This window comes from Lepus europaeus, chromosome 23, assembly GCF_033115175.1.
Source record: "Lepus europaeus isolate LE1 chromosome 23, mLepTim1.pri, whole genome shotgun sequence".
NCBI lineage: Eukaryota > Metazoa > Chordata > Mammalia > Lagomorpha > Leporidae > Lepus > Lepus europaeus.
The window spans coordinates 27,584,479-27,605,392 of record NC_084849.1 but is presented as its reverse complement, the minus strand read 5'-3'; the positions used below and the strand labels follow the sequence as shown (position 1 = coordinate 27,605,392).

At 59.4% G+C, this 20,914-nt stretch overlaps 1 protein-coding gene across 1 annotated transcript; it reads left to right on the top strand.

Moving 5' to 3' along the window:
- The first annotated feature begins 7,054 nt into the window (after positions 1-7,054).
- Positions 7,055-10,789, top strand: HIC2 (HIC ZBTB transcriptional repressor 2). Its single transcript, XM_062182278.1, has 2 exons — positions 7,055-7,149; positions 8,545-10,789. The coding sequence occupies exons 1-2, from the start codon at positions 7,124-7,126 to the stop codon at positions 10,379-10,381; spliced, it is 1,863 nt and encodes a 620-aa protein (XP_062038262.1). The 5' UTR covers positions 7,055-7,123; the 3' UTR covers positions 10,382-10,789.
- Positions 10,790-20,914: the final 10,125 nt, after the last annotated feature.

The following is a 20,914-nucleotide window of genomic DNA, read 5'->3' as shown; positions in this document are numbered from 1 at the left end:
ATCTCTCTCTATAACTATGCTTTTCAAATAAATAAGTAAATCTTTTTTAAAAAAAAAATTGTTGGCCAGCGCCGTGGCTCAATAGGCTAATCCTCCGCCTTGCGGCGCCGGCACACCGGGTTCTAGTCCCGGTCGGGGCACTGATCCTGTCCCGGTTGCCCCACTTCCAGGCCAGCTCTCTGCTGTGGCCAGGGAGTGCAGTGGAGGATGGCCCAAGTGCTTGGGCCCTGCACCCGCATGGGAGACCAGGAGAAGCACCTGGCTCCTGGCTTTGGATCAGCGCGGTGTGCAGGCCGCAGCGCGACAGCTGTGTCGGCCACTGGAGGGTGAACCAACGGCAAAAAGGAAGACTTTTCTCTCTCTCTCTCTCTCACTGTCCACTCTGCCTGTCAAAAAAAAAAAAAAAAATTGTGAGAGAGCAGAAAGAGTTCCCATCTTCTGGTTCTCTCCCCAAATGCCCAGGACAGCCAGGAGCTGGGGACTCAACCCAGGCCCCCGATGTGGGTGGCAGGAGCCTGGTTACTTGAGTGCTCACCACTGCCTTCTACAGTCAGCTGGGGACCGAGCCCAGGCATTCTGGGACTGGACACGACTGTCTTCCCCGCTAAGTCAAACACCCACTCTGGGAGCCTGCTTTTTGAACTGACATCCAGAGCAAGAAGCAGCCCCGGAAGCCCGCAGGTGCACGCATGCACACACACCCACACACCCACACACACCCCTTTCTCGTGCTGGATTAAAGTTACCGGCTTTTGAATGTCTGGAATTGGAAATGAGACCAAACTGCATTGTCTGTTTGGGTCTGGCTTCTCTGCTTAGTGGTGTGGTTGAGAGGTTGATCTGTGTTGTGTCTTAAGGCAAAGCGGCTCGGCCCGTAAACAGCAAATTCCTATGGTTCGCCCCAAATGAAGCTCCCTTGTAACTTCAGGGGACCGTAGGGGGGCATGGGAGTAGTTTCTGGCATTGAGCAGCGACCACAGATGGCTCCTGTTGGTGCATGCCTTGGAGTTCTTGGGGCTCAGGATTGCATGTTTTCAGCTTTAAATGATCCTATCCTGGGCTTGTGATGTGGTACAGCAGATTAAATCGCTAGTGGCATCCCATATGGGCTCTGGTTCAAGTCCCAGCTGCTCCATTTCTATCCAGCTCCCTGCTGCTGCACCTGGGAAAGCAACAGGAGATGGCCCAAGTGCTGGGCCCCTGCACCAATGTGGGAGATCCAAGTGAAGCTTCTGCCTGCTGCCTTTGGCCTGGTCCTGCCCTGGCTGATGCAGCCATTTGGGGAGTGGACCAGCTGATGGAAGATCTCCCTCCCTCCCTCCCTCCTTCTCTGTCTTTTCCACTCTCATTCTGCCTTTTAAATAAAATAACTATTTTTATTTTAAATATTTATTCATTTTATTTGAAAGGCAGAGTTAGAGAAAGAGATTGAGAGAGACAGATAGACATCTTCCATCTGCTGGTTCACTCCCTAAATGGCAAAAATGGCTAGGGCTGGGCCAGGCCAGAGCCAGGAATTTCTTCCCAGTCTCCCATGTGGGTGCAGGGGCCCAAGCACTTGGGCCATCCTTAATTGCTCTCCTAGGTGCATCAGCAGGGAGCTGAATAAGAAGTGGAGCAGCCAGGACTCGAACTGGCACCCATATGGGATGCCAACACTGCAGGCAGTGGCTTTACCTGCTATGCCACAGCACCGACCCCAATAAATAAATCTTTAAAAAAAAAAAAAGTGCCATCCAGGGGTTGTCTAGAGTGTGCGGCCTTCCTCTGGCCACTGTCTGGCCAACGTTTGGTTTCATCTGTGCTTTTCGTGGTGGATTTTAAGTTCCTGTCCTTCTGTCTTTCTGGAACTGTCCTGGTCTTTAAATATCCCCTTTCTTCCTCTCTCATTCATCCCTGGGAGATTTGTTTTTAGGTTTCCTTTGGCTAATTACTGTCTGGCATGGAGGTTTTTTTTTTTTTTGAGATTTATTTATTTATTTGAAAGGCAGTTGCAGAGAGGCAGAGGCAGAGAGAGAGAGAGAGAGAGGTCTTCCATCTGCTGGTTCACTCCCCAAATGACTGCAGTGGCTGGAGCTGGGCTGATCTGAAGCCAGGAGCTTCTTCCGGGTCTCCCACGTGGGTGCAGGGGCCCAAGGACTTGGGCCATGCTCCACTGCTTTCCCAGGCCACAGCAGAGAGCTGCATCAGAAGTGGATCAGCCAGGACTAGAACCGGTGCCCATATGGGATGCCGGCACTGCAGGTGGTGGCTTTACCTGCTAAGCCACAGTGCCGGTCCCTGGCATTGAGTTTTTGTGCTTTTGTTTTTTCCTGTTTTCCCTCATTCCTGTCCCAGCCAGGGCAGGTGAAGGTGCGTGGAGCGGTGCCTCTACTGCTTTTCAGCCATCAGCGTGTTCTCTTTTCTGGAGTGATGATGATGATAGAGGTGGCAGGGTTTCTGTGTCACCTCTGTACTAAGCAGGGGAAATTGTAAGCCGCCAGGGGTTGCCTGGAGTGGACGAAGCTGGAGCTTGCTCTCCCGGAGCCGGGCCGGGCAGTTGCAGCTCTGACTCAGCTGTGCCAGGCCCCTCCCTTTGGGGCTCCGCTATCTCATGGAAGGGTGTCCTGGGGCAAGCAGATGATCCTGATAGTTCCTCAGCTGCTGGCCCAGGCAGCCCAGTGCCCTTTGTAAAAACTCCTAGGAATGTCCTGCTGTTTACCACTGTGCCTTTCCCTAACTCCCGCCCTCCCCTGCTCACCGAGCAGCCTGCTCTGCCTGCTGCCCACAGCTCTGTGCAGAAACAGCCGGTTAACTGTTCCACTTCCATGAGCTGTGCTCTCCTGCCTGTCCCCGCGCCCCCACCACCAGGGCACACTTGCCACTTGTCACGGCGTCTTGGCCCCACCTGCCCCAGCAGGATCCCACCTGCAGGTTCCCAGGATTGCCCTGGCCTTGCCTCCCACTGGCTCCAAAGACAGCAGTGAGGGAAGGCAGAGGGGCCCCAAGGCTCTGCCTTCTGGAGAAGCCAGCTCTGGGGTCCGGGGTGCTCACTCTGGTGCCTTTTCTGGAGGCGACATAGCCACGAGCTTCCTCACGCATCAGGAGGGAGTGGCCTGTCAAGGTGGGTTGTTGGGGGACCAGCTTCAGGCAACGCTTGGGTGTCAGAACTGCCGTGGAGGAGCTGTGGGGGGCCAAGGTGGAGGCCGCCTCCCTCATGGTGGGCAACAGGGCTGGCCGGTGAGGTGGAGAAGGCAGGAGGACAGCCCAGGTCGCCGTCACCAGGCCACCAACGCTGCGAGGAGCCTCACGGTCAGAGGGCAGGCTGGGCTCCTGGCACACCCAGAGCCTGCTGCTTTCCAAGAGGATGAGCTGGGAGAGGAGCCAGGAGCTGCTGGCCGGCGTCCAGGTCTGCGCCTGATTACATGGCTGGGCCTGCCCGGAGCAGTGAGCCCCATCCACCTCCACTGCCAGCCCGTGCCTGGAGGGACAGGGCAGGAGGTCTCGAGGCCGGGGTGTTCCCAGAGGCTGGTGACAGCGCTGGGCCCCTGCCTTGGTTGCCTCTGGTGGACCAAGGAAATGTAGCGCAGGTGAGAGACCCTGCTGTGGTCAGCTGTGAGGTCCTGGGCTGGGTCTGGCCCAGCGGCTGCAGGAGGGGACTCAGGCCCGTTGGTGAGTGGCATCCCTGCGCGCCTGGGCGTTGGGGCAGGGAGCGTGGGCTGCAGCCCGGAAGTCCTGGCTCTGCTACCTGCCTGGTCTGAGACCTCCAACACGGTGCTGAGCCCCTGGAAGCTTCCTCCTCTCGAGGAAACTGGGGGTGGACGATCATGAGACCAGATCGCTCCATCTTCCCCTGGGGCGATGGGAGCTGGAAGAGGCCGTGCTGGAGCAAGGCTTCCCAGGAGAACTCCAGGCCTGCCTGGTGGCTTATGGCTGCATGGGGCTGGTTGGTGGGTCTGCTGCTAAGCTTGGGGGGCTGCAGCTTCTCCCCTCCGGGCAGGCTTTCCCCTTGGCAGAGGCCAGCGCTCACACGGGACCACCCACTCCCAGAGGATAAGATGATCCTGGTTGGGGGCATCGCCAGCATGTCTGGGACCCCCGATTGTGGTCAGATGTACTTAAAGCTCCAGGGGTGTGGAAGGTGCCTGGTGGCTGTGCCCTGCCCACTCCTCTCCCCTGGCTGCGGCTGCGGGTGCTGGTTCACCATTTCCGCTTTGGCCCCGAGGTGGTTGAGGTGAAAGGAGCGGCTGCCTGGGTGGGAGCTCGCCCTGACTCCCTCCGGGTGAGGAGGTTTCCCAGAGGCTCGCCAGGGACCGCCCCTTTCCCTGGTCACCACCCTCCCCTCCAGGCCGCCTTCCGGGCGTGAGCCGGGAGGGGTTGGGGACAGGCCTGGGTCTCCTGTGGCCTGAGACCACACCTAGAGTAGTTGCCCACTGGAGGTGGGTGTGCGGGGGCTGCCATCTTTCCGAGGGAGCTCCGTGGAGGCTCTTACAATAACCACAGCAGTCCTGGACGCCCTCGCTTTGGGCAGCTGGTGTTCTGGGGCCAGCTGGGGCACGGGGTGTGGAGTTGCCCTCCTCAGCTTTCTGCCTGCGCAAGGATTGTTTGCTTTTGGCAAGAGTTACAGAGAGAAGGGGAGACAGGGAGAGAGCTGCCATCCATTGGTTCACTTCCGAGATGGCCACAATAGCCAGGCTAAAACCAGGAGCCGTTAGCTTCTTCCGGGTCTCCCACGTGGGTGCAGGGGCCCAGGGACTGACTTGGGCCATCTTCTGCTGCTTTCTCAGGCCACAGCAGAGAGCTGGATTGGAAGTGGAGCAGCCAGGACTCGAATCAGTGCCCATTTGGGATGCTGGCACTGCAGGCAGCGGCTTTACCTGTTGTGCCACACGTACACCCTCCCCCCGCCCCCCCACTCCGGTTTCATCTTTACACCTCCTTCTCTCCACTCATTGGAAGATGCCTGGCAGAAGCACACCGTCCTGGCCTCAGGGGCTGCTAGGAAGAGAGGCCTTGGGTGGCCTGGCCCTGCCTCCCTCGGCGCCCCTGCGGCCATGTGGACTTCCTGCCTGTGGGGAGGTGACAGGGTGCGTCCTGGGGTTGAGGCTCGTCAGCCAGACTGGCTGGGACTGCTCTGTGTGCTCCAGCCCTGGCTGGGCACTAGGCTGGCCTGTGCCAGCCTCTGGCTTTCCTGTGGCAGAGGTGTGGGGGGGTGGCCATTCCGTTATCAGAGCTTGGATCTCTGCCCTGCCTCCTGAGTTCACAAAGGCGCCAGGGCCGCTGCCAGGGGCTGGGTGCCAGGCAGTGTCCTCATCCCAGCCTGTGGGCGGGGGCGGGCCGACACCAGCCCCCATCCCAGGTTCCAGGGCTGGCCCGCAGCCATGTCTCTAGTTACCCCAGGATGTGGCCTCCCCGGGGGGTAGGTGCCAGCTACTCCTGTGCCTGCTGGGGGAAGGGGCCCTGCAGCAGGGCGCTGTATGGCCCCCTCTCTGGGGTGTGCGTGCGCATGGTCGCCTGCAGGAACGGGTGGGTAAGCCTGGGCGTGGGTGGTGGCTCGGACTGCGCTGTGCTGCCGTGAACTCTGGCCAGCCGTCTCCGCTGCTGCCCCCTGGCCCAGGCTGTTCCCAGCCCTGATTGCTCGTGACTGACCCCGCCTGGGGTCCCGTCCCTCCCTGGCTAGGAGACTTGGTAGTTAACTCTGCCTGGCCTGGGCGCTGTCCCAGCATACCGGAGCCCGTTCTGCCCCCGTTCTCTGCGCAGCATCTCATAGCTCACCTGACTTCTGGCAGGCACTGAGGCGTGGGTCACCGAGCAGATGTGGGGGGGCTGCTCCGCCTGGGCGGGCTGCCAGGATTCGGGGGTGCGTGGTGGGTGTCCGGTATGTTCTGATGCTCTGCCTGACTTCTGCCAAGGCCAGCTGAGTCCCTAGGGGTAGCATGTGGCAGGCACTGAGGCATGGGTCGTGGAGCAGATGGGGGGATGCTGCGCTAGGGGGGCTGCCTTGTGGGCATCTGGTGGGTCCTGATGCAGCGCTTGACTTCCGGTGCAGCCCCCCACTGCTTGCCCGAGTGTTTGCATGGGCTTTGCTCTGTCCTGTGCGCAGCCACCCTGGCCCTCGCCTGTCCTCGGCCCTCGCCTGCTGCCCTCTGGGCCTTTGGTGAGGTCTGGGGCTAACCGGATGCCCCTCCCCCTTCGGGAGGGGGGAGCTGCACCAGGGGCTGGAGAGACAGCTGGCAGCTTGCAGCCTAGAGGCCTCCCAGCCGCAGGCGGGCACCCCGGGTCTGGTCACATTCCTGAGGGACCTGCTGAGCCTCCCTGGCCCTGGGGGTGGGGTGGGGGAAGGGCAGGAAGGAATGGGCTCCCTCCCCCATCCCTGGCTTCATTCCAAGGGAGCCCAGGCTGGCCTGTGTGTGTGTGTGAGAGAGGCAAGGACCCAGAATCTCAGGGTCCCCTCCTGCAGGAGCCAAAGTTGAGCTGTAGGGGAGACGGAGCCCACCCTCATGTGGCCGCAGCTGCCCAGGGGGGGGCTTTGGCGGGCTGGTATTGAAAGGCCCACCCTGCAGCTGGGCTAGCCTTTAGCAGCGAAACCTCGGGAGAGCAGAGGCCATGTGGTTGCCCTGGGCTGGGCTGGGCTGGGCTGGGCTGGGCAGGGCTGGGCAGGAGGGGGCTGGGCCCTCTGGGCAGGGAGGAGATCTGGACGGGAAGGAGGCAGGGGAGCCTGAAGCGGTTGAGACTGGTTCTTATAAATAGCCCTTGCACAAGTGGCTCCAAATTTGACCTTTTGTTATGTAAATGTGGCCAGCCCAAGGAGGGCCTTGCCCAGGCCTCCTGCCGCCACGCCCACCCGCCTGCCAGGAACTGTGTGCGGGCCACCAGCACTCCCAAGGACAGGATGGCCTCTGGGGATCGTAGATCTCCTGTGTATCTGTGTGTTGCTGGGGTATGGTACCCACCCCGCTTCCCAGACCTGCGTGTGAACACCTTCCTCTGTCTTCCCTGCCATTCCCTGTTCTGGTCGGCGCCCCCCACACCGACTGTCCGGGTGACTGCTTGTTTCCCATCCCCAGGTGCCGAGGCGGGCATTGATGCACCCCCAGGAAGCCCACGCACTCGAGGAGGCCGCCCCCCGCTGGCTGCTGCTCACATGGTTTCTGGGCCCCTGGCACTCCGGTAGGCCAAGGGGGAGGCTCAAGGCCGGGAGGGTGGTGGAGCACGGAGCTGCCTGTGGGAGTCCGAAGGGTCCCACCTCCACCTGCAGAAGCAGGGCCTGGGCTGGACACACCCACACTCACACCTTCCCATTCCTGGGCTTTGTGCCATCTGCTGGCCAGTCCCTGGCAGCTGTGCTGCGCACCCCTGTGCTCCGCCCCTGCTCTCCCTACCACGGGGGGGGGGGGGGGGGCCCGGTCCTTGGCGGAAGGGCCGCTCAGTGGCGTGGGGGAGCCTGGCTGGGAGCACCCTGTGCCAGCAGGCTTGTGTGTTCACTGTGGAAACCAGAGGTGTGTGACCTCAGTTAGTGTCTGTGCCAGCCCGCCTGGCAGAGGCCAGCCCATCCAACGCCCAAGCCGGGCCGAGGCATTTCCTAGAAAGGACACAGGACTCGAGGTGCCTGGTGCTGGGGCGGTGCTCAGAGCCTGCCCCACAAGGCTCTCATGCACAGGTGGAGAGAGGGTGCGGGGTCTGGGAGGCAGGGAGTGAACTCCCCACAAACCTTCAGCTCGGGCGCCCTTGTGGGCGGCCTGAGAAGCTGAGGCCATTTGGACCCGCCCGGTTTCCAAAACAACTTGTGTTTGGCACTGGGAGATGGGGCACGTGGAAATCCGGATTCCCAGTTGGTTTAGAAAGCTGGGAAGAGCAGCCCTGAGGCTCTGTGTTCCCAGGCAGGAATGGCCAGCTCACTGAGCGCTGCCGCTCCCTCCCACCGGCCTCTGCTTCCTGCATTCCATAGCCACCTGCTTGTCGTTTTTGGGTCCTGTGCTTGTCTCCGTCCATCCGTCCACCTGTGGGTCTGTGACCACCTTTTTATTTTTTTAAAGATTCATTTATTTTGAAAGGCAGATAGAGACAGATCTGCCATCTGCTGGTTCACTCCCCAAATGGCCGCGGTGGCCGGGGCTGGGCCAGGCGGAAGTCGGGAGAGCCTGGAATTCCATCAGTCTCCTGTGTGGGTGGCTGGGGCCGGGTGGGGCGGGGGCAGGTGCTTCCCAGGCGCGTTAGTAGGAAGCTGGATCAGAAGCAGAGCAGCTGGGACTTGAACTGGAGCTCCAACAGGGGATGCCGGCCTGCAGCTGAAACCTCTGCTACTTCAATGCGGGGCCCCAACCAGCTGCCTTTAGTGAGGAGACAGGAGCTTGGGTTGTGAAGCCAGATTCAAAGCTGCCTGACCCTCTCGTGGCCCTCGGCCTCCATTTTGTCATTCATGTGAATGGGACGGAGGCCTCCGTGGGCTGGGCGTAGTGAGCGTCCTGCCGGGGTCAGTGCAGAGCCACCCCCACCCCAAATCCTGCCCCGGGGCCCTGGCTGGAGTGTGTCCCTGTGAGCTAACGGCTATGTGCTTGCCCGCAGGTGGTGCGCGTGGGCCGGGCGTGGGGACATGGGGCCGGACATGGAGCTGCCCAGCCACTCGAAGCAACTCCTGCTGCAGCTGAACCAGCAGAGGACCAAGGGCTTCCTGTGTGATGTGATCATCATGGTGGAGAACTCCATCTTCCGGGCCCACAAGAACGTGCTGGCCGCCAGCAGCATCTACTTCAAGTCCCTGGTCCTGCACGACAACCTCATCAACCTGGACACCGACATGGTCAGCTCCACGGTGTTCCAGCAGATCCTGGACTTCATCTACACGGGCAAGCTGCTGCCCAGCGACCAGCCAGCCGAGCCCAACTTCAACACCCTCCTCACCGCCGCCAGCTACCTCCAGCTGCCCGAGTTGGCAGCCCTTTGTCGCCGCAAGCTCAAGCGAGCCGGCAAGCCCTTCGGCGCGGGCCGGGTGGGGGCCGCGGGCGTGGGCCGGCCCCCCCGCAGCCAGCGGCTGTCCACAGCCTCAGTCATCCAGGCCCGGTATCCGGGGCTCGTGGACGGGCGCAAGGGGCCCCACATCCCCCAGGAGCTGCCCCAGGCCAAAGGCTCAGACGAAGAGGAGCTCTTCCTGGCCGGCTCAGCCCAGGAGGGCGTCCACGGCCTGGGCGGCGCCGTCTGTCCAGTGAGCGGCGAGGTTGGCCTGGGTGGCTGTGGCGGCAGCACCAATGGGAGCAGCGGGGGCTGCGAGCAGGAGCTGGGCCTGGACCTGTCCAAGAAGAGCCCGCCCCTGCCCCCTGCCACGCCCGGCCCCCACCTCACCCCCGATGACCCTGCGCAGCTGAGTGACAGCCAGCATGGCTCGCCCCCCTCTGCCTCCGCCCCACCCGTTGCCAACAGTGCCTCTTACTCCGAGCTGGGCGGCACCCCTGATGAGCCCATGGATCTGGAGGGGACCGAGGACAACCACCTGGGCCTGCTGGAGGGGCCCAGCGGGCAGCCCCGCAAGAGCCTCCGGCACTCGGCCCGCAAGAAGGAGTGGAGCAAGAAGGAGCCCGTGGCCGGCTCCCCTTTCGAGCGGAGAGAGGCAGGGCCCAAGGGCCCCGGCCCCGGGGAGGAGAGCGAGGGGCTCGGGGACAGGGTTCCCAATGGCGTCCTGGCCAGCGGCGTTGGCGGGGGCAGCCAGGGTGGGCCTTATGGGGAGCCCCCGTACCCCTGCAAGGAGGAGGAGGAGAACGGCAAGGATGGGAGTGATGACAGCGGGCAGAGCGGGAGCGAGGGGGGCGGGGCCCACGCCAGCGGCGCGCATTATGTGTACCGGCCGGAGGGCTACGACAGCGTGCCCTACGGGGACAACCTGTACGTGTGCATCCCCTGCGCCAAGGGCTTCCCCAGCTCGGAGCAGCTCAACGCGCACGTGGAGACGCACACGGAGGAGGAGCTGTTCATCAAGGAGGAGGGGGCCTACGAGACGGGCAGCGGGGGCGCCGAAGAGGAGGCTGAGGACCTGTCGGCGCCCAGCGCGTCCTACGCGGCCGAGCCCCGGCCCTTCAAGTGCTCGGTCTGCGAGAAGACCTACAAGGACCCGGCCACCCTGCGGCAGCACGAGAAGACCCACTGGCTCACGCGGCCCTTCCCCTGCAACATCTGCGGCAAGATGTTCACGCAGCGCGGCACCATGACGCGCCACATGCGGAGCCACCTGGGCCTGAAGCCCTTCGCCTGCGACGAGTGCGGCATGCGCTTCACGCGCCAGTACCGCCTCACGGAGCACATGCGCGTGCACTCCGGCGAGAAGCCCTACGAGTGCCAGCTGTGCGGGGGCAAGTTCACGCAGCAGCGCAACCTCATCAGCCACCTGCGCATGCACACCTCCCCGTCCTAGAAGCCAAAGACCCGCGGGCGCCCTCTGTGGCTGGAGAAGCGAGCAGGCGGCGGCGGAGCGGGAGGGGGCTCCCGGCGGCCCCGGCCCGCCCCGGCCCGCCTCCACACACCCAGAGAGAGCTTTAATCGACAGTCTGTACCAAGGGAAGCCGAGAAGAGAAAAGCCGCCGGCGGCCCTAGCCGGGCATGGTGCTGGTGTCCAGTCTACCTCCCCCCCCAGCCCGGGCTGCCAGCTGCCCCTCCGGGGAGTGGCTCACGTGGGTGTTGCCTGGGGGAACCTGGTCCCTTTGCTGCCGGCCAGGTGCGTGAGTCCTGCTCTGTGCTAGCAGAGGCCAGGGGTGCTGTGTGCCCGGCAGGGGCCGTGTCTGTGTGCGTGCACGTGTGCTTGTGTTTCTGTGCGGGGCGTGCGGGTGGCCCTGGCTCTGCAGGGAGCAGGTGCTGGGGAGGTGGGGGTGGGGTGGGGTGCAGGGTAGAGCCTCCCTCCATGAGCCAGGACAGACCCCGCTCGCTGATGCTGGGACAGTCAGGGTGAACTCACCCGCCTACCTCTCCAACTTAAGAGCCCTCGGGGCCTGTGTTGCTGTTGATTTCCTACTGATCTGTTCCTTTTTTTTTTTTTTTTTTAATTGTGTTTTTTAAAACCAAAACCAACAAGAGTTTGTTTTCTTCCCGGCCCACTTTGGGGCCGAGCCTGGGTCTGCAGACTGAATGTAATCGGGGCGGCTGGCTGCGGGGCTGCACTGGGGAGCCCCCTCCTCTAGGCCCCCCGGGAGCCTGTCTTCCCCAAAGGCTCCCTGGTCCCCAAGAGCCTCGCCTCAGGAGAGAGTGCTTTTTCCTAGTTTCCAAGGAATATTCTTTGTTTAGAGGTACTTGTGGGTTTTGTTTTTGTTTTTATTTTTTTTAATTAATTAAGAGGAAAAACCAGTGTAACATTATGAGACTGTTGGAACTGGAAGGCCTGGGGTTCCCAGCGGCTGGAAGTGAGGCCAGGGCCGTTGGTGTTTTGTGTTTGCATTTCCGGTGTGGGTGTGGTGTGTGCTGTGTGCCGTGCACGTGGGCAGAAGTTTCGCTTTCCTTCCCCACTGAACAAGGTGGAGAGACCTCTGACCTTTTTGCTACCTCTTGGATCCATTGATGACGCAGTGATGCTGGGTGCTGGGGCCGCTCTCCTCCTGGTGCAGCTGCTGCTCACGTGCGGGGTTCTGGCATCCCAAGCCTGGGAGCACCACGCACCTGAGTGGAAGGGAAGCCGCGAGGAGGAAGCAGCTCTGTCAGGGCCAGGGTGAGGCGGAAGTGAGCCCCCCACCTCCCCCTCCAATGCCTGTGAGACGTGGAGCTTGGGAGGGCAGTAGCCCCTGCCAGGCTAGCGAGTGAGTGAGCGCGAGCGAGTGAGCTGTGGGAGGAGCTGACCAAAAATGTGGACTCCCTGGAGGCGAGGGGATGGGCACCCCCCACGTGGGCATCTGCTCCCCACTGGCACCCTCACCTTGGGCTTTCTCAGCCACCTCCGTGGGCCCCTAGCCAAGGGCAGGCCAAGGGCACTGCTCTTGGCTCACAGCCCTCAGCACCTCCCAGAGCTGCAGGGCTGGGCTGGCCAGCAGGCTCTTAATCTTCATTTGGCTTCACACTTTTCTCTTGGGTTTTTTTGTTTTTAAGTTTAGACCAAAAAACCTGCGTTGTTTCCTACCCCTCCAGGGACCTCCTGCTGAAGACAGAGCCTCAGACCGGGGACCCAGGTGGTGAACTGGGTGTTTGGGGGTGTGAGGGCAGCCCAGCCACAGCAGGCTCCTCTTCCGGGTGGGGGATGGAGGACCTGGGGCTGGAGTTCCAGCAAGTGGGCCTGGGGACCTGAGCAGAGCGCCCCCACCCCCACACACCCCAACCCCACGAGGGAGCAGGGCCCCTGCTCTCCCCACCCCGGCAGCACTTAAGCCACACGACGCAAAGTCTGTACCGCACAGGGATCATTCAGGCCGGGCCATGCGCTTGGCGGCCTCCAGCCGTGGCTGCCGCAGCTCTGCAGGTGACTCCTGGAAGAAGTAGGCGATTCAGGGACTGGGGAGCCCAAAGCCCTCACCCGCGGCGACAGCCACGCGACCCAGTATTGTGCCCAGCCTAGTATTGTATGGAGCCTTTTCTGTGTTTTAACGAGAAAGCGAAAACACTAGTTTCCTATTTAAGATTTTAAGGGTTTGTGGGGGTGGGGAGGGGGTAACAACACTTGGTTTTTCTCCCTCCCTTGCCCCCCCCTTCCGTGTCGAGTGCGTGCTTGCGGGAGTGTGTGATGCTGAAGGGCCTCAGCAGGACATCGGTGCCGTCGGAGGCCACGGCGGTGGCCACTTCTCTGCTTTAGCCACTTAGTTCCTGAACGTTTCTCGGAGAAACAGGAACCAGAAAAAATAGCAGATGTCACGTAGGAAGAGAGGAAAAGCAAAAAACAAAAACAAAAAAAAAAAAAAAAAAAAGGAAAACAAAAGAAAAAAGGAAAAAAAAAAAAAGCTCATACCCAAATTCACAAAACCTATTTTTTAAACCAAAGCACATTTTGAATGAGTATGGAACCTCAGTGGGCTCAGAAAAAAAAAAGATACTAATATATTTATCTCATTGTTTACATAAACTTGTGTAGTCTCAGACCTCAGCAGCTGTAAGACCAGTCCCAAGGACGGCCCTCTTTCCCGGCTCAGGTGGGCAAAGGCAAGCCCTGGGGGCAGGGCAGGGGGCTGGGAGCCCCCCCGGAATCACTGCCCTCATCCCCTCCCCCCCGTTCCTGGGGCCTCCCCAGAGCCCAGCTGGCACCAAAGAGCTCGGACCCGAGCTGACCCGGCCCCTGAGGTCTGCGGGCGGGACTGCGGTGGTCCCAGCCAGCACCCCGAGGGGCTGCCGGTAGGCTCTGGCCACAGGACCCGGGGCTGGGCTGGGGCCTCGGGGTGAGGTTGGCTGCCCTGCCTGTGTCCCTTGGGGTGGGCTGATGCGAGGGTCTCGGGCCAAACAGTGTGGACCTCGCAGCCAGCTCAGTCGACTCCCTCCCTCCCGGGAAGGGGGGACCTCAGTGGCACCCAGCCCAGGCAGCGGGAAGGGGCTGCCCCGGGGCTGGTCCTTACCTACACAGACGGTGCAAACACTCTGACCAGTGTTGTTTTTGTATCAATATGTTTGTGCAGTGATGAATGTATTTATTTCTCAGACTGGGCGCGAGCGTGTGAGCAGCAGGCCGGCTGCGCCACCGCCGGCTCCCGCTGGAGCAGAGCCACAAGCAAGGGCTCCTTCCAGGATTGCAAAAAAAAAAATTTTTTTTTTTAAAAAGGAAAAAAAAAAAAAAAAAGACGAACCTTTAAGCAAATAAGAATCTCAGAGACTCGCAGCATAGCCATACACCTCAGCCTGTGAACCGAACAATCCGGACCCAGACTGACTGCCCCGTCCGCGCCATCGTGTGTGTTTCCCGTCCTCGCCGCTGGGGGGCGCCGGGTCGGGCCCCCCAATCCCCACCCCGTCAGTATTCACTGAACCTCAGGCCCTGCCTCGTGCAGGAGTGCGATCCGGGCGGCTGGGCAGGCAGACCCCTGCCCGCCCGCCACCGTCCTGGGTCGGAAAGGGCCTGGGCAGCCTTGCAGGGGGAGCAGGGGTGGGGGGCTGGGGACAGGGCTCAGGGAGCAGGTGGCGGCGGCATCCGTCCCGCCCCCAGGCTTGGGGAACCAGAGCCGAGGGCACCCTCGACCCTGCCACGTCCCCCCCATCCCCTTCGCGGAAGGGACCAAGGTCCTGCCATCCCCAGACTCACCCTGGGGCCCGTGTTACTGAACCTGTGAATCGGATGCCAGCAGTGGGGGCGGAGCCTCAGTCTGACATTCCAAACCTGGGGTGGGTGTGAGCTGTAGGACTTCAGGCTGCCCAGGGCCCCCCTCCCAGGATGCCCCCCACTTTATAATGTTCTACAGGAACCCCCCTCCCCCTACCTCACCTTGCTATTTATTGCTGTAATTTATTGACCTCAAAAATGCTGCATAACAGACCTCAGTGGGGCAGGGAGGGTCTCCAGGGCTCCCACCCTCCACTTGGCGGGCCCCGCGGGGCCAGGTGCTGAGGGGAGTCTCTCTGCCCCCACCCACCCATCACTTGCTCCCCCCTGCTCCTGGGGGGCCCAGGTTGGGCTCTGGCCCATTCGCAAATACCTCGAGGGGGAGGGGAGGGGAGGGGTATGTTTAGACCTGTTAAGTTTCATTGCAACTGGAAGAGGGATCTTGTCCTGCCACATCCAAGGGCAGGGCCCCCGGGATCGCACTCCTGTACTGGCCACACCACGGTCACTTACCACACTGACCTCAGCGTCCCTTGAGCGTTTTTGGATAAAGTCAGGTCAGAGCTGCAGGTGCGCAGCCCTCCAATGTCCCAGAAGAGCGAAATCACCAACAACTGATCTCTCCGTGCAGAAGCGTGCAGTCTTAATGTACAGCGATGAGAAACTGTTATTTTATGATCTTTTCATTAAAAGCTTGACTGAAAACCCTCATGGCGTGTGGCCTCTGGTCTGCTCTGGCTGTCATCCCTGGGGAAAGCAACTTAGGATCTAGGAGGGTGGGCACTGGGGTCTGCCTGCCACTTTCTGCATTGGGTTGGGGCCTGAGCCCGGGAAGTCACGGCTGTGAAAGGGTGGGTGCAGAAATCGGTGTCCAGGACCCCCCTTTGGGGCTGGTGAAGGGGCAAGGGCGGTGGGTGGTCTCCCGCCCATGGCTCCCTCCTGCTTGGTCCTGAGGGTGAAAAGGGGGGAGTAAGGAAAAATAATTTCTTGGTCCCCAGAGTATATGATGACCCAGGAGGAGGAGCCAGAATTGGGATCCTGGCCCCGTAGCTCCAGGACAGTGGCAGATGAGCCTCAAGAGTCTTGGAACACCCCCACCCCCAAAGGACACAGTTGTTCCCTGCTCTAAATCTTGTCAGGTGTGATCCGTTTTCAAATTTTTCGTGTTACCAAAGTAATCCCTGAGTATAGCGTAAATAGTTTTGACAGAGACAGAGAAAGGTCTTCCTTCCGTTGGTTCACTCCCCAAGTGGCTGCAACGGCCCATGCTGCGCCGATCCGAAGCCAGGAGCCAGGTGCTTCCTCCTGGTCTCCCATGCGGTTCAGGGCCCAAGCACTTGGGCCATCCTCCACTGCCTTCCCGGGCCACAGCAGAGAGCTGGCCTGGAAGAGGAGCAACAGGGACTAGAACCCGGTGCCCATATGGAATGCCGGTGCTGCAGGCAGAGGATTAACCAAGTGAGCCATGGCACCAGCCCATAAGTAGCTCTTGAAACGTCTTTAGCAGGACCATTACTTACCCACCCAATTCTCATACACCAGCACTTTTAATTTCTAAAGCGCTTGTCCTGTGCATGGCTCGCCACATAGGTAAATAATGGATTAAAAAAAAACAACAACAAGCCGGCGCCGCGGCTCACTAGGCTAATCCTCCGCCTTGCGGCGCCGGCACACCGGGTTCTAGTCCCGGTCGGGGCACCGACCCTGTCCCGGTTGCCCCTCTTCCAGGCCAGCTCTCTGCTATGGCCAGGGAGTGCAGTGGAGGATGGCCCAGGTCCTTGGGCCCTGCACCCCATGGGAGACCAGGAGAAGCACCTGGCTCCTGGCTTCGGAACAGCGCGGTGCGCTGGCTGCAGCGCGCCTGCCACGGCGGCCATTGGAGGGTGAACCAACAGCAAAAGGAGGACCTTTCTCTCTGTCTCTCTCTCACTGTCCACTGCCTGTCAAAATAAAAAAAAAAAAAATTAAAAAAAAAACTGTTAAAAAAAAAACACAACAACAACAACAAAAAACAAAAAACTCCTTTGAAAGGCAGAGAAGGAGAGCTTCCATCACTGGTTCACTTCCCCAAAAGCTTGCAACAGACAGGCCTGGAGCAGGCTGGAGCTAAGAGCCTGGAACGCCATCCGGGCCTCCCACCTGAGTGGCAGGACTCCCAGTACTTGGGCCATCACCTGCTGTCTTTCCAGGCACTTTAGCAAGAAGCTTGATTGGAAGCAGAGCAGCTGGGAGTTGAACCAGCGCTCTGACGTGGGATGCCGCAGCTCAACCTGCTGCGCCACAGCACTCGCCCTGAATAGAGGGCTGTCTCTCTCTCTCTCTTTTTTTTTTTTTTTTTTTGACAGGCAGAGTGGACAGTGAGAGAGAGAAAGGAGAGAGAGAGAGAGAGAGAGAGAGAGAGAGAGAGAGAGAGAGAGAGAGAGAGAAAGGTCTTCCTTTTGCCGTTGGTTCACCCTCCAATGGCCGCCGCGGTAGGCGCGCTGCGGCTGGCGCACCGCGCTGATCCGAAGCCAGGAGCCAGGTGCTTCTCCTGGTCTCCCATGGGTTGCAGGGCCCAAGCACTTGGGCCATCTTCCACTGCACTCCCTGGCCACAGCAGAGAGCTGGCCTGGAAGAGGGGCAACCGGGACAGAATCCGGCGCCCTGACCGGGACTAGAACCCAGTGTGCCGGCACCGCAAGGCGGAGGATTAGCCTGTTGAGCCACGGTGCCGGCCAGAGTGCTGTCTTTTGATTCAACCTTTTCAGAGTCTGGACTTACTGATAAGGACCTGAATTCACTGAATTACAATTGCTTCCACCCATGATGTTGGCATCCCATATGAGCCCCAGTTCGAGTCCCTGCTGTTCCACTTCCAGTCCAACTCCCTGTTAATGGCATCTGGGAAAGTAGTGGAAGGTGGCCAAAGCCCTTGGGCCCATGCCACCCACATGGGAGACCTGGATGGAGTGCTGAGCCCCAGTCTTCAGCCTGATCCAGGCAGCCCCAGCTCTTCGTGGCTATCTGGGGGAGTGAGGCAGCAGGTGGAAGATCTCTGTCCCTCCCTGTCTGTCACTCTGCCTTTATATCTATATAAAAGAAGTCAATCTGAACTCAGAAGTGATTACTAGAGGCTGGAATAGGGGAAGGGAAGGGTAGATGGAGGTTGGGCAGTGGACACCAAAGCACAGGTAGAAATAGCAAACAGTGTGACACAGCACGGAGTGGCAGCTGCAGTTCCCAGTAATGCGTTGTATAGCATATGAAGAGTTGGGAGGTCCCAACTCTTGGTCCCATAAGACCAAGGAAACAGAAACACTACTTAGCAGACCGAACAGTTTCCATGGATCACGTGTTTGAAGTACCGCACTCTCTCCCATAAAAAAATGTACAAGGATTACTTGCTAATTACCTGCCAATTAAAGCAGGTGCAGCGTGTGACTGGCCAGTCCATAGGCATTCTTAACACCGGGTGGATCTGTCAACTTACGGCTGAGCCAGGTGCTGTACTGGGTCTTTTATCTCCTCGGTGCAATGTCTTTCCTTGAGGTTAATAATTGACTTGTTCATTTGGCCGGCTGCCTGTGAGTCTTTGTCTGCCTTTATCCTTTGATCCCCACAAAAGGCTTCCAGTACAGTTTTTTCTTTCTCCTCCCCCCCCCCCCCCCCCCCCCGTCTGTTCTGGTACTTACTTATTTGTTGAGAGTCGTCCTTCCTGGAGCCAGCCAGTGTTACACAGAAGGAGGCGGGACTCTCCCAGCTTCTGTCCTGAACGAAAAGCCCTTTCTACTGCAGCGCGGGAGATGAGACGCTTGCTCGGGTAGCTCAATTCCTCCTCCAATACGATCCCGAGAAACAGCACATGGGAAGCAGGTGTTTTGGAACTGAATGCTTTTCAGTTGCGCAGAACTGAGAGCAGTCCAGCTGGGTATAAAACTATGAGTTGGAGGGGCCAGCACTGTGGTGTAGCAGGTAAAGCTGCCGCTTGCAGTGCCGGAATCCCATATGGGCGCTGGTTCAAGTCCCAGCTGCTCCACTTCCAATCCAGCTCTCTGCTGTGACCTGGGAAAGCAGTGAAAGATGGCCCAAGTGCTTGGGCCCCTGAACCTGTGTGGGAGACCTGGAGGAAGCTCCTGGCTCCTACTTTCAGATTGGCTCAGCTCCAGCCATTGCGGCCAGTTGGGGAGTGAACCAGCAGGTGGAAGACCATTTTTTCTCTCTCTCTGCCTCTCCTCTCTCTGTGTAACTCTGACTTTCAAATAAATAAATAAATCTTGAATTAAAAAAAATATGTTGCTGGGAATGCCCATAACAGTGTGTCTACTCTGCTCCCAGCTTCCTGCCAATGCACACCCTGGGAGGCATCAGCCATGATGGGTCAAAGTACTCGATTCCTTGTCCCCAACATGGGAGATCTGGATTGAATTACTGGCTCCTGGTTTCAACTTGGTATAACCCTGACTATTGTAGACATTTGAAGAGAATCAGAAAACAGAAGATCCTCTCTCTCTCTCTGCTTTTCAGACTAATTGAAAATCAATAATTTTTTTTCTGTTTTTTATTTTTATTTTTTTTTACAGGCAGAGTGGACAGTGAAAGAGAGAAACACAGAGAAAGGTCTTCCTTTGCCGTTGGTTCACCCTCCAATGGCCACCGCGGCCGGCGCGCTGCAGCCGGCGCACTGCGCTGATCCGATGGCAGGAGCCAGGTGCTTCTCCTGGTCTCCCATGGGGTGCAGGGCCCAAGCACTTGGGCCATCCTCCACTGCCCTCCCGGGCCATAGCAGAGAGCTGGCCTGGAAGAGGAGCAACCGGGACAGAATCCGGCGCCCCGACCGGGACTAGAACCCAGTGTGCCGGCACCGCAAGGTGGAGGATTAGCCTGTTGAGCCACGGAACCAGCTCAATAGATAATTTTTTAAGGTTTATTTTATCTATTTGAGGGGCAGAGTTACAGACAGAGAAAGGGAGAGACAGAGAGAAAGGTCTTCCATCTGCTGGTTCACTCTCCAAATGGCTGCAACAGCCAGAGCCAGCTGATCTGAAGCCAGGAGCCAGGAGCTTCCTCCAGATTTCCCACCCAGACGCAAAGGCCCAAGCAGTCAGACCATCTTCTACTGCTTTCCCAGGCCATAGCAGAAAGCTGGATCAGCAGTGGAACAGCCAGGACTCAAACCGGCGCCCATATGGGATGCTGGCACTGCAGGTGGAGGCTTAACCTACTAGGACACGGTGCTGGGACCCTAGATAATTTCTAGATAAATGCCTCTTTCCAAGCTGGTATAGGGTCTCCCTGTGGCAAGAGCACGGGACATACAGAGAGCAGGGCCAGGGGAAGACAGCTGTGTGGTCCAGCCGGCCTTGGTGCCCCCACCAAAGGAGAACTCAGGAGTTTAGTCCCCAAAGCCTTAGATTAATGATACTAAGAGGCCTGGAACATTAATTCAATCACAATATTTTTTTTTTTTTTTGGCGCCGGCCTCAATCACAGTATTTAAAAGCAGGTGCTGGCCGGCACCACGGCTCAACAGGCTAATCCTCCGCCTTGCGGCGCCAGCACCCCGGGTTCTAGTCCCGGTCGGGGCACCGGATTCTATCCCGGTTGCCCCTCTTCCAGGCCAGCTCTCTGCTGTGGCCAGGGAGTACAGTGGAGGATGGCCCAAGTGCTTGGGCCCTGCACCCGCATAGGAGACCAGGAGAAGCTCCTGGCTTCGGATCAGCGCAGTGGGCTGGCCACAGCACGCCGGCTGCAGCGGTAATTGGGGGGTGAACCAACGGCAAAGGAAGATCTTTCTCTCTGTCTCTCTCTCTCACTGTCTACTCTGCCTATCAAAAAAAAAAAAAAAAAAAAAAAAAGAAAGAAAGAAAGAAAGAAAAGCAAAGCAGGTGCTTAGAGAAGGGATTGGATTGGATGAAGTTGGTTGGGGGTGGACGGGTGGACGGGAGGGCCCATGATTGACTCATGACAGCTCTTCAAGAAAAGGGAGAAAGACTACCTGGAGGTAGACCCTGCCCTACCTCTCAGTACGTGGTGCCCTGGTGCCGCCTGGGGCTCTGCCAGCAGGTTCACCTTCACCACAGGCTGAGAGCAGCGGGACCTCTTTCTTCTACAAAGTTAAGCCACCTGGGTGTTACAGTAGCAAAAGGCTGACAGATACAGGAGGCACACACAGTTGCAAACCTGGAAGGAAGCTTTTGAATGGCTCCTGCCATGTGACCTGGCCCCAAGCCCAACCTTTAAAGGTCTTAGGGGTGGGCTGCCTCGCACTGCCCCTACCTTCACAGGCAATCAGGGAATGGGGGCATGTGTGGGACCTGGGCCACGGGCTTGGGCACTGGATGCTGCGCTGTGGACCTGCCCAGCCCTGGCCAGTGTGGGCTTTCTCACTGTTTGGCACCAGGAAAGGTAGGCGCGATCAGGGAGCTCCCACAAACCAGGCACCTGCGCGGAGGAGCTGGGCCAGAGACAGGCCCAGGGCTGAGGGGCAGGCAGGATGCAGGCTCTCCGGGGCGGGAGACCTGTTGGCCTGGCCGTCCCTGGGGATCAGGGGCTGGGTGAGTCTTCCTTGCAGGGTGTGGCTGCTGGTCTACCCAGCAAGAGCTAGTTCTGAGCTGGAGATGCCAGACAGGGTTGGGGGGGAGGGTCTGGCTCTTGGGCAAGGCAGCGGACCCATGGGAGGCGGCTATCCCGCTCTGGCGGGTCCCCGCCCCCACCTCTGCTATCCATGTCAGGACTGGCAGAGCCCCTGAGGCA

Excerpts from the sequence above, each read along its gene's own strand:
- HIC2 (XM_062182278.1), top strand. The coding sequence starts at position 7,124 with ATGGTTTCTGGGCCCCTGGCACTCCG. Across the intron at positions 7,150-8,544 it reads TCTGGGCCCCTGGCACTCCG|GTGGTGCGCGTGGGCCGGGC; the intron begins GTAGGCCAAGGG and ends GCTTGCCCGCAG.